Source organism: Tauraco erythrolophus, chromosome 10 (genome assembly GCF_009769465.1).
Source record: "Tauraco erythrolophus isolate bTauEry1 chromosome 10, bTauEry1.pri, whole genome shotgun sequence".
Taxonomy (NCBI): domain Eukaryota; kingdom Metazoa; phylum Chordata; class Aves; order Musophagiformes; family Musophagidae; genus Tauraco; species Tauraco erythrolophus.
The window spans coordinates 7509606-7521707 of NC_141474.1; the positions used below are offsets into that span (position 1 = coordinate 7509606).

A 12102-nucleotide genomic window follows, 5' to 3' on the forward strand; every position below is an offset into this window, starting at 1 on the left:
ACATCTATCAAGGAGAGAAAAATTCTCTTTCAATATAGAAACTTTACGGAGTAGCACCACAGTTCTTTGCAATGTAATGAGTCCACAATTTCTCCTGTGCTTTTTTCATACACCACCCCAAAATGTCTGATCTCCTCCTGTCAAGAAGTCAGAAATAGAAAGCTAGGAAGACTTTGTCTCCCTTGTATTTGTACATCCTTGCGTTAGTGTTGACAAATGAGCTTGCTGCACAGAAATGTTGAACGTTTAAGTGGAAAGAATTGCCGAGCATTGAACTTCCTGATGTGAAAGTTGTGTGCATCAATTAAATTTTTAATTCAAGATCCTGAAAGTGTAATAATTAAGAAATATGTTCATCAAAACTAAACATAGCATTACTGTGAGCATTTGGGAATGGTTTTCCTGAAGTGTGTGCTTGGGTTGGTATATACTCGTAGAATGAAACCTCAAACTTCAAATGCTGCAAGCTGTGACTAAGGAAGCATGTCAGATATGTTACTATGCAGCTTTTTTTTCCTCACACTTTTCACTTTGATAGGAAAATTGCCATCTCTAAATACTGCGACTCACTTGTCTGGAACATTGGCAACTAACAGTTGCTGATTTTCAGTTCTCTTTTCTCCCACTTCTCTGATATTCTAGTAGATCCCATTGACCCTTGTAGACTTCTTAGCTAACTGGCTGCTTTTGTTGTCGCACTTTCTGTTCATCTGTCTCTCCCACCGTCTCAGAGTGCAGGGTGCTCTAACAGTAGGAAGTACAGGAACGGTTCTGGGATGTGCCCACAGGTACACTGCAAGTTGTTGAGAAATATCCTGTCACACATCCTTTACATTTTTCTGAATAATGCAATTTTTTTTTTGTACCAATGATGAGCTAAAGGGGCTATTTCTTAAAAAAAAAAAAAAAAAGGAAAGGGTGACAATCTTTTTGACAAAGATCATGGAGAAGCAGATTCATCACAATATTTTGAGCAGAGTTTCCAGGTTTTATGACTTTTGTCAAAGTTTGGAAGATATGTCACTTGAATTAGTTGTGCAGCCTCTTTTCCCAGTGCTGTTGGCCAAATTTACTGTTGTGTTTTACTGTTTGAATTTTTCAGTATTGCTATTGCGATGTAAAGATGTTGCCACAAGGTGGAGCCTTCAAAGAACAAGAAACTTGGACATTATTTAAATCGCCATTCTTGAATTAGGCACAGTAGAAGAGAGAGGCATGGAGAAACCTCACCCCAAGACTGATAAACTGGTTTACGTGCCCAAAATGCCTTTTTCTCAATGTTCAAGGGAGCAAAAGCACAGTAATTGATCTCTCTAGTTTCTCTGGAAAATGATCATTAATAGCAAGTAAGGCTTGCTTTGTAGCATAGTTAACTTTTAGCCCAAGCATTTGTAATAATTGCTTTCTTCCAAAGATAAAAGCTGGAGCTTCCCTGTTTGTATTCTACTGAAGCCTCCCTGCAGGTGTAAATTTCTACTAATTTTGCTTTTCAGTTGGCAACATATCCAAGGTTGTGTGAGGAAACAGAAAGAATTGTTGCTGGCTACATTCGTGAAAGAGAAGAGAAGACCAAGGATCAGGTGAGAGTAAATAGGAGATCTAACAGTTTGGGGAAGTGTCAGGAGGAGAGTTGTTACATACAAAGTTCAGTGAGATAATGAAAAATTTTTTTTTTTTTTAAATTTTCCCCTCCAGCAGGCTGCACGTTTTAGAGGGGGAGAGAAATTGCTCATCTACCATTAAGCTTTGACAAAGGACACTAGAATTGTTACTGAAAATCTTAATCTGGTCTTTCAAGATTAGGATTGGTGGCTTTAAAGTAGCATTGGTTTATTCCTGTGCCACAGTGTGCCATCATCTTAGCTGTTTGTGGGAAATCGATTCACGATTAAACAAACGGACATAGAAATACCCAGTCTTTTTCCTACTTAATTTCTGTTTGGTGTTTGTTTTTTTTTTTTTTTAAGCATACCAATCCCATGTTCTAATTACAGTGAGGCCCACAGGAATGGCACTGGGACTTTTTCAGGAGTGACAAGCCATGTAGCGGATGCGTGAGGTCCAGCAGTGGTTGCTGCTGAAGGTCTGTGTTGCTGAACAATAGTGTCAGCACACAGGTTGAGCTGAGTAACTTAGCCCTGTCTGTCTCTGACCATGTTGACAGGCTTGCTGAGATGCATGGTGTAGAACGGCTGGAACTGTGGGCTATTGTGTGCTTTGAAAGGCAGCGTCTCAAATCTGAAAATTAATAAAGTAATTTCTTCTTTGGGTTCTAAAAGCAGCAAGAAAAAGATTCCTCCTATGGCCATTCTAAAAGGCAGGGACTGCTATCAAGCTGATAACTTTAGGTTGTGATATTTTAAACATTTGTTAATTTCAAGCATTTGTTAACCAGCACAATTCCAGGTTCATGGATGTACAGCTTTTCTGAGCATTGTTTTCCTTGAAGTTTTTTAAAAAATAAATAATTTAGAGAAACTTCATTAGAACAGCTAAGCACTCCAAATCCAGGAAACTTCAAAGCTTAGATTACATGTGAGGGAATCCACTGGATGTGGAAACAGGAATTATTATCTGGAGAGTGCTGAGTGTGACAACAGAAATATTTGAGGAAGAAGGGCTAGGCAGAGCTCCTAAGTTGTTCTGGACTCCTGACTCTCTAGTCCTGTGTGAGCTAGGGAGCTGTGCAGCGTGTCCTGCTTCTTTTCCTTTATGCTGTGCTGTGAATGTAGTCTTAAAAATAATTTAAAAAAAATGTATTTGCTGGGCTTGTACTTGCAGGGAGTTCTAGTTGGCACACTCAGTTATTTCAAAATTTGGAAGAAGATACAACTTATTTAGAATAATTGATTCTTTTTTCTTATTATTCCATTCTTCATTGTGTGCACATACCTGGCAATTTCCCAGAACAAAGTACAAAATACCAGCTTTCTGTAAATGCCAAGAATTGGTCAAATAGGTTATTGTCACATATTCACATCGTTATTTATGCTGTTAGCAGTTATTGTTAATAAATCAAAACATTAGTGAGGATATTTTCAGAGGTAAGAGCTAGACCCAAACCCCTGCTATCTTTTGCTCTGAGTGAGGCACTTAATATCTTCTGGAAATTGTGAAGAATTTGGGAGTGATGCTGTGTTTGAGGAGCTGTACAGAAATAACCGTACTCTTTAAGGAGATTAAATGCTACCATTTGGCAACAATAGGTTTCTTCCTTGTTCCCTGCTGGTAAATGGAAGTCTGAAAAGATGGAGTGAAAGTGCAGTCTCATGTATGTTCAAGAAGCTGATCAGGGGTGGGAGTAAGCTTTCTTAGATGTCTCAGTAAGTTCTTTGCCAAGTTAAATTATCAAGTTCAAACCAAATTCTATCTCTGAGCCATTGAAGGACTGGCAAGTGGTAAGTACACTAGACATTCATTCTGTTATTTCATTGACTAGCCCATCTCTCAAGCTAGGTGTGTGCACCAGAATGACTGTCTAGTGTACCTGGACTGTACATTTTCTGGGCCAGGGCTAGCTTGCCTATGACTTTTTTGTGTAGTACCTAAAGAAAATTTAGGTATCCTGATTTTAGGTTTAAGGTTTGTCTTCCCTGCTGGCTTGGCTGGAATGCTACAAATAGACAGAATTTTGCTTATCTTGCAAAACGTAGAGCTAAAATCTATGTTAGATATTATTAAGCTCTGTCTGACCACGTATGATTGATCTAATGAAGTGGACAAGGGCCAAGATGTTGAAAAATGAGGTCTGTCAGGAAAAAAAGAGGAAGAGGGAATTGCACTTCTGTAGTCTAGTTTATTAAAGAAGCACACAAATGGAAGTGGTGAGATTTAGAAAATATTGTTGCTTTTGGCTTGAATGATTATCAATGTAATATTCAGTAATGCAGAAATCTCAAAAGTTCTGTTCTTTTCTCTTTTCCTCAATCTCTCTTCTTGACCTTACCCATCTTTTTTTTTTTCTCTCTTGTCTGCCCTAATAGGTGCTGCTACTGATTGATATCCAGGTTTCTTACATCAACACCAACCACGAAGACTTCATTGGCTTTGCAAAGTACGTATGTAGAGACTTTGTTATAAAGACACTGTCATTTTTTTGAGTTTTTTTTTCTTACTAAGTTTGAAACATAAGTCCTGAAGCGTGACAGTGAAGATGCAAGCTGCAAAGTCCCAAGCATGCAGGAGCATGCTCCTTCTCAACATACACAATGTTGAACTCTGTCCCACCTGTAGGGCATTCTTTACCCCAGTTCACAAGCCTGGTTTTGTGGAAGCTGAAGCTTATGTCTTGGTCTGGGATCCCATACGTCTCAGGAAGCAGCTTTGGCAAGCCAATGCCCTCACTGTATCCATTTTAGGACCACAAGAAATATATAATATTGGTGGTCTTTCCACATTGTTGCTAACGCATGTTTTGGGAGCTGTGATTCCGTGTGAAACAGTTTTGTGCAGAGAGATGGATGTCACTGAATTATAAGTGTGCCTGCTGTTTGGCTGTAAAGAATAATAGTAGCAGAATGCCCTGCAGGGCCTGATTTGATGTTCTCTTCACTTAATTGAAGAGGCTGTGAGAATATTCTCCAGAATGTTCTTCCTCAGCTTCCAGCAATTTGTGCCTCAGGGACTTCATACCAATGTTTTGACACCAGTAAAAACATTAAAGATGTCTTCGCTCTTTGAAGAATGAATGTTCCTTCAGTCATATTCATGCCATATTTGCCATAAAAGTGTTTGGAATCACAGCAGGTTTCATCCATGTGGGATGCTGGCAACAAAGTTTGACACCACAGTACGTATTGTACTATGGCATGTTCTAGTTAGCACTGTGAAGGAAGGCCTACATCTTTGGCAGTATGTCCTGAAGGTTTAAAACATGGAGTTCAGTAAGCTGGGAAGGAGAGAAGGCAAAGCTAGGCACTGCTTATGTGTTTGGTTTGAACAACTTTCTCTAGAATTGTTTGCAAGTCCTAGATATCTTTATCAGTTCTCTTGACAAATGGCAGGATGTTGTAGGAATGGTAGCTGGCCTTCTAGAGGTCAAGATAACAACCTGCCTGCTATTTACTTCTCTTCATCCTTTTCTGACAGGAAAAAGCCTGCTAAAAACACTCCATATGTATTCATGGTGTGTGTTGTGACCTTGGGAAGTCACATAGTCCCACCTCCTGCTCAGAGAAGGGTCAATGCTGAGTTCAGACCAGGTTACTCAGGGCTTTGTCCAGTCAGATCTGGAAAACTTCCAAAACCAGAGATTCTCCAGCCTCTCTATGCAGCCTGTTCCAATGCTTGCCTTTCCTCCTGTGAAAAGACTTTTTCTTGTATCAAGTTGGAACCTTCTGTGTCTTACAGTCTTGGATTCTGGAATGTCAGGTGTATCTGGAGCTGTTTCATTATGTCCCTCCCCTGGAAAAATCCCCCTCAGGGATGCTGCTGCGGTAGCCTGTAGTTCAGTCCATGGTCCTCACTGCTGCATCTTTTCCAAGAAGTTGCAATGCCTGAGTTCAGTTTCTTGGGAAAGCTGCTTCCTCTTTCGCCAGTTGAGATACAGAAATCCCCGGCCGCCGTGTGCGGGGTATAAGCAGATAACAAATAGCTCTTCGCTTAAGTTTAGATAAGTTTAAGCAAGTATTTCTATAGGTTGAAACTGATGAGAAGGGAAGTATCTTTGTTGACATGTGTTCAACTGGAAGAGACAACTTGGATAGCTAAGAACAATTTAAAATATATTAATTTAGGAGCTAAACAGTAGAAAATACACATCTTAAACTATAATGTTATAGCAATTATAACTGGAAAATGAAACAATTTTTGGGTAGCATATGGGCTTCTGCAGTATCTGAATGTCCTGGACTATAAATTCTTCAGGTTCCCTAGTGGTTTTTTTCTTCTGCTGAGTCTTCTAGCCAGTTGTCTCATGTGACTGCAGTGTTTTATAAGTGTAAGTTCCGTGAACCTTGTTCACAAGAACAAGGGCACAAGACGTTTCAAACTACCTTGCAGTGTTGAAGGGCCTAAGGCAGGTACAATGTGATGTGAATTGACTTGAGAAGGATTTAAGAATGGCAAATTTTAGAACAACGTTGCATAATTATGAAATCTAAGAATATTGATGTTTGTCTCATTTAGCATAATGAGTGGTAAAACGGGATTGGGTTTGTTTCCAGTTGGTGTAACTCAGACATAGCTACATGCTTCAATCTACATAAAGAGTAATTTGTATTTAGAACAGTAAATAGAGGACTAATTGCTGGCTGTGTCTAACAGGCGTGGGTTTCTTAGTATGATGCTAGTGGTCTAATTAGCTTTCCTAAGGCAATAAAATAAAGTTTAAAAAACCCCACCAAAACCAAACCTAAAGAACGACAATTAGGTTTCCTAAACCCATCTCATGTTAGTGCTGTGTTTTGTGTGTGCATGTTATTTAATCATAATTCATGCACCAAAGCTTATGTAACTCATGGTGCACCAGAGACATATGCAGTGTTACTTGGTCAAAAGGATCTGGATGATTGAGAGCTAAGCCCAGTGAATAGGCACGTGGAATAAACATCCTTGTGGATCTTCTCGGACACCATGTGAGCTGCTGGTTTGATAGAGTATGATCCAAAGTGCGGAATCAGAGTTGGAATGGGGCTCAGTTTGAACAGCAGCTGTGCACAAAACAGTTGCAGGATTGGCCCATAGGCTGTGATCCAAGGACATCTTTTTTTCTTACACTTTCAGAGCAGCGCTTGTAGCTGATCTGATATGTATGCTTTTTTTCTTCAGTTAATGAAGCCTGGTGAAATGGTATAATCTAATCCAAACAAAACTTCCTGTCACCAGTGGCTGCTTTGGTGGTTAAGTAGCCAAAGCCTGCTCTCTGAATGCTTTTCTTCCTCTTTCCAGCAGTATTTTAATTTTGTGGCCTAACACAAACCGCCACATAATGCAAATGCTTTTAGAATGAAGGGCAACTTGCATGTTTTTGAGACAGGAGTGCGTTTTGCTTCAGGAACTGGGATTACTAGAGATGAAGAATTGAGCAAAATACTTTAAATATGGTTTAATTTCAAATACGCTCCATTCTTACACGATTCCAGCTTTTTGAACCAGCTTTGTGATGGCTTCATCCATTGGTTATATTTACACCCTCAACATGCATATAAATATTAGAATAATATCCAAACCAAACTGGCAAAACAAAGCTATTAAGGAGCCTCCAGCAGGGGAGGATTTTGTTGTACTGCACTAAATAACAGAAATGGCTTGCTTTTTGTCTCTTTTGAATATTTATAGAGGCTAATGTTTCCAAAATGACCCACATGAGCCGTAATTTGGCTGTGCTTTTAGTAACCTTTACCAATCCAAGTAGGATGTTGTTACAAAGGGGATGTAAGAGCTGTCTGCTGTGCATGTCCCTTCTGCCCTAAGCAGGCAAATACAGGCAGGCATTCTTATACTGTAAGAAAAAGTAGTTGAAACGTGCATATGTGCAATTATTTTGCTCTGTTTCTTTGTTACTCTAGCTTTCTGTGCTGGAATCAGATGTAACTATTACCGCTAAAATTTGTTCCTCAGGAGCTGACTTAGTTTGAGTTTCTTCAGTGTAACTCTTTTCCTCTGCTTTCCTTAGTGCCCAACAAAGAAGCAGTCAGGTTAACAAAAGTGCAGTGGGAAATCAGGTAGGCACCTAACAGAGAATGGATAATGGCATGTGCAAGTTAATCCAAGCTGTTTGGTTTTCTTGGCTGTATTTGTTGTAAGTGCATCACTTACCTTTTCTGCTTCAAACATGTATCAAATGCGTCATCATTGGCTTGTTTTACTGAATTATTTTAGAGCCACCTGACTTTCATTGTTATCATTTATCATTTAATATCCCTCTGCTCCTTGCGCTGCTGGTTTGTGTCTCCCCTCTCATGCCATTTAGTGCATTGAATCTTTCACGTTACACATCAACATATTTTGTCATTAACTGTAAACTTGTGAATTTCAGAATCCAAAATTCTGGTGAGTACTTGCTGTGCTTTTGTCATAGTTGTTTTACTAGTTCTTACGTGTTCACAGCTTAATAGCAGCGAGGGGGCAATTCAGCAACCAAAAGCCGTTTTGCCTTTATCTCTTCTGAAAACTTTCAGTTGACTTAACAAAGATCTTGACTATGTGCCACAGGCCTCTCTCAATATAAACAAAGAATTACTGGTTGATGGCCTCAGATTATTTAGCATTTTCATGGAGATTCATTAATGAAATTACTTGTTGGATTCTTTTTATCACATAAGAATATGGGATTGATTCTGCAAGAGGCTAAGTGTTCCCCAAGCTTTGCTTCTTTCTTTGCTTTTGTGTGGGCCAGGGATGCTCAGTACTTGACAGGATCAGTCCTGTTTTTTATATGAGATGAAAATAATGAAAATGCTACAACTTTGAGGATTTCTGCTCTACTTTGAGGGTTTTGCAAAGTCTTAAACAGAAAGAAAATGTTATGGAATTAGTACATACTTTAGAAGGATATAAAAAATTCTAGTAAAAATAAGACAATGAAATTTTGTATAAATCATTACCCAAATTGAACATCTATCTTATATTTTCTTGTGCAATTTGGTCAAACAATGCTCAGGAGTGAAAGGTCAAGGTTTTCAAATGTGACCGCTGAGTTTAGATCCCTCAGATGATAACCCTGAGATTTTGGAAAGTCTCCTATTCTGCTGTTGTAGATGAGAGTACTAGCATTTTTTGAAAACTTAGTCATCTTTTTTGAGGGATAGAAATCCAAACTCTTCCTCCCACCAAGAAATTGCTAGTTATTTTTGAGACTTTAGTTAAAATGATCCATTAACTTCTTGGATGTGATGGTCCCCCAGAGCCTGACCAGTGTGAGTGGCATTTTTGATGTAATATATGGTTTGGACTAAAATGAAAAAAGTTGAAAGGTCTAAACACTGAAATGGCTTCAAAGACTAGTCTCTCCCCTCTGAGGACAGATTTCCTTCTTATCTAGCTGTGCCGGAACACGTGTCAAACACAACAACCGTCATTGCTTTGGAGTGTCCCATAAAAGGAAAATTGACCAGTTATCTGACTCTTCAAAAATACACAAATAAAATTAATGATTTTTTAATTAAGTGAATGTTTTCTCTCTAAAGAAGTGGAGAAAAAGCTTGGTGTTTTAAATAAAATGTTGAAACTGGATTACTTTTGGTATAAAGGACTTTGCTGAACCTTTTATTTTAAAAGATAATAAGCAGATGTTTGTAAGTTAATTGTATGGAGTTGAAAAGAATGAGAAAATGTTTCTGAAATAAAACTTCATTCTTGCAATTTGCTATTTCAGGGAACCAATCTACCGCCTTCAAGGCAAATTGTACGAGCTAAGTTCTGTAAGCTTTATTGTTGCTTTTTCATTTAGCTTCTCAGAGGGCAAAGTTTGTCTCTAACTCATTGGTTTGTTGAATACTTGCTACTAAACTACTTAATATTTAACTGTCTTGTCTGTAACACTTCCTCAACAAAGTGTAATTGCAGTTCATCACTTAACTGCTACTAACCTGCTGTTACAAGTATGAACTAGTATAACAATGTTATAGAAAACTTTGAATAAAATTAATATTTTATAATTCACTGAGTTTCTCAAACTAAAATGACTAATCGATGTTTGTTTTATTATATAACTGGAAAGCACTATTTATCTGTTGTAAGTTCCTCTATTCATAGGAAACCTCTTTTTGAAAGGCGGGCAAATAAGTTTCTGGTAACCGAAAGGAAACATTAGCTATTGCTTAAATGAACGTGCTGTTTATGGGTACAGGTACTGTTATTGGTGTTTTGTTTGTACTAAGGAATTACTTCTGATAGAAAAAGTGAGTTTTATTAATAGACTTAGAAATATTTAAAGACTTTTCAGCATTCTTTTCATAGCACCAGGAGGATCAGTACATCATGGACAAACTCCTTTCTAACCCTTTCCACCTCATGAGTAAATAAATATGTGAATGCCTTTAATATTACTAATTAGAATTAATTGTCTAAACAGCAGTTAATTTGATAACAAGTTATTCCTGGTTCAGTGGTGGTTAGGTGTAAAAAGTAAATCTCTATCTTGTGCATTCTTTGGTAATATCTATGATGAGAACGCATACATTTTTCCAGTTTGTTGCCACATCATCAAATTATATTCGTTACCATTTCAAACAAATTTAAGCGTTCAATAAAGGAAAAAGGACTAGGGCAGCACTGATTGTAACAGCAGTTAAATTGAATCTCTTGGGAAATCAAGATCTTTAAGTTTTCCCAAAATAGTGGGATGCTCAGTTGCAATTCATTGCTTTTCTTTTTTGTAGCTTGCTTTGAACTGGAATGGTGCAGATAACTATTAACTATTCCTGTGTATCTCAGAAATAAGATGAGTACAGCAATATTGCGTTTTTTCGAAGAAGTGTAGTGCCTAATTCCTCTTAACATGTTTTTGCGCCTTTTTCCTCTACTACTAATTTATCCTCTCACGCTTAATCTTTGGCCTTTTTTGTTTATCTTTTCTTTGCTACCGCCTGAGGTTTTGACCTGACTCCACAAAGTTTCTTTTTAAGCCGCAGGTTAGTCTGTCTTCTAATTTGCCTGAAATAATCAGTGTAATGCTTGGTTTTACACAGCACGCGAGCAAGGTCGGGTTCCTGAAAGCTGACTCGCTCGTAACTGTGTATTCCGTGTGTTGAGACTTGTTTTGGTGACTGAAATGTAATGTTTAAAGCTCCTTTCATGATAAACTTTCAAAGATGAAGGTGTCATTGCTCAATGTGCCCAATTGATGCTCAGTGTGTGAAAGTGCAAGATATTAATTTATGGAGGATTATATATAATTTATACGAAATTCTGTTTTCTGTTTCACTTCTGCAGCAAAATCTGCTGCTTTGCTTGAAGTAGCCCCTGTAGTTGGAGAAGGGGCTTAATCGGGACTATGAGTTTCTAGTCACTATCCAAATGATTTGGAGGTTTGAGTTCCAAGACTTTGTTTGACCTGCCTCTTTTACAATGCTACGCCAGCAATCTGGTCCGCTTGTTCTGGACACAAGTAGCATTCAAGCCCCATCAGTTGGCCTGAACTATTGTGCTAATAAGTAACTTTTTCCCTGGTAACCCCTTTTTTCTTTTTAATCCTGCTTTGTAGCGTACCTTGCTGCTTCTTTTCTTCAGATATACTTAAATTCTGTTACCTTGCATGACTCAGGAAAAAAATACGTTTACAGGATTTTTTTTAAGCTAGTAGATGTACATGGAAAATTGCGACATGGTCAGTGAGATGATCACAAAAAATCATGACAAAGTTGTTCTGTTAAGATATGTCAGTGTTTCTGCAAAAGAGGTGGTGCCCATGGACAGCAACATGATGTTAAACTTTGAAATATCCTTGAATGAGACATGCTGCTGTTGAATTCTCACCTTATAAAGACTAGAGAAGTATTGCCGTTCTAAATGGCCCTTAACTATACTTTTTTTTTTTTGCTTAATATTCCTTCATTAAGGATTAATCACCTCAATCTTTGTTTAACTACATCTGGAAGCATATTTCAACTTTTCTCTACTGAGCGTTTTGCTTCAGTAAAGAATAAATTTTTCTTTAAAGTAGAAGTGTGTTTAGGACTTAAGCTGCTATCATTATTTTTAAGTTATGCAATATATTGTGCAGTTTTTTAGGGAAGCAACATCATTTCAAGAAGATCTGCTCTGATACTGAGCACAAGGTCTTGTTTGTGTTCAGTATCGGAACAGATCTCATCAGTTTATGCTCTAACATTTGGCAAATTACAGTGAAATACTGTACTAGCTTTCCCCTCTAATCTGGTCTTCCTTTTTAGTCTCTGTAGTGCAAGAATCTTCATATTTGAACCCAAAGGGCCAATGGCTTGTGAGGATGCCTCGCAGAGTAGTTTTTGCAACTTTTGTTTTCCCAGTGTGCTTACTATTTGGTAACGTGTGCTGTTGTCACAGTTAGAAGGTAGCGTAGTGCTGGGAGTTGTGTCGTGTGTTCAAAATAATTTCAGTGGACTTACGTAACATAACTTTAGTAGAGAGTTACGTTAACAAATGCTGCCTCTTGTATCGTTGCAGAAGCAGCCAGTCTCA

The 12102-nt window shown here is 38.1% G+C and overlaps 1 protein-coding gene across 1 annotated transcript in view; it reads left to right on the plus strand.

The window, feature by feature from the left end:
* DNM3 (dynamin 3) overlaps positions 1-12102 on the plus strand; it is a 175350-nt gene that overhangs the window by 40162 nt on the left and 123086 nt on the right. Inside the window, 4 exon segments of the mRNA XM_086617704.1 lie at positions 1494-1580; positions 3984-4054; positions 7616-7664; positions 9317-9346. Of these exon segments, the coding sequence (XP_086473830.1) occupies positions 1494-1580; positions 3984-4054; positions 7616-7664; positions 9317-9346 (237 nt within the window).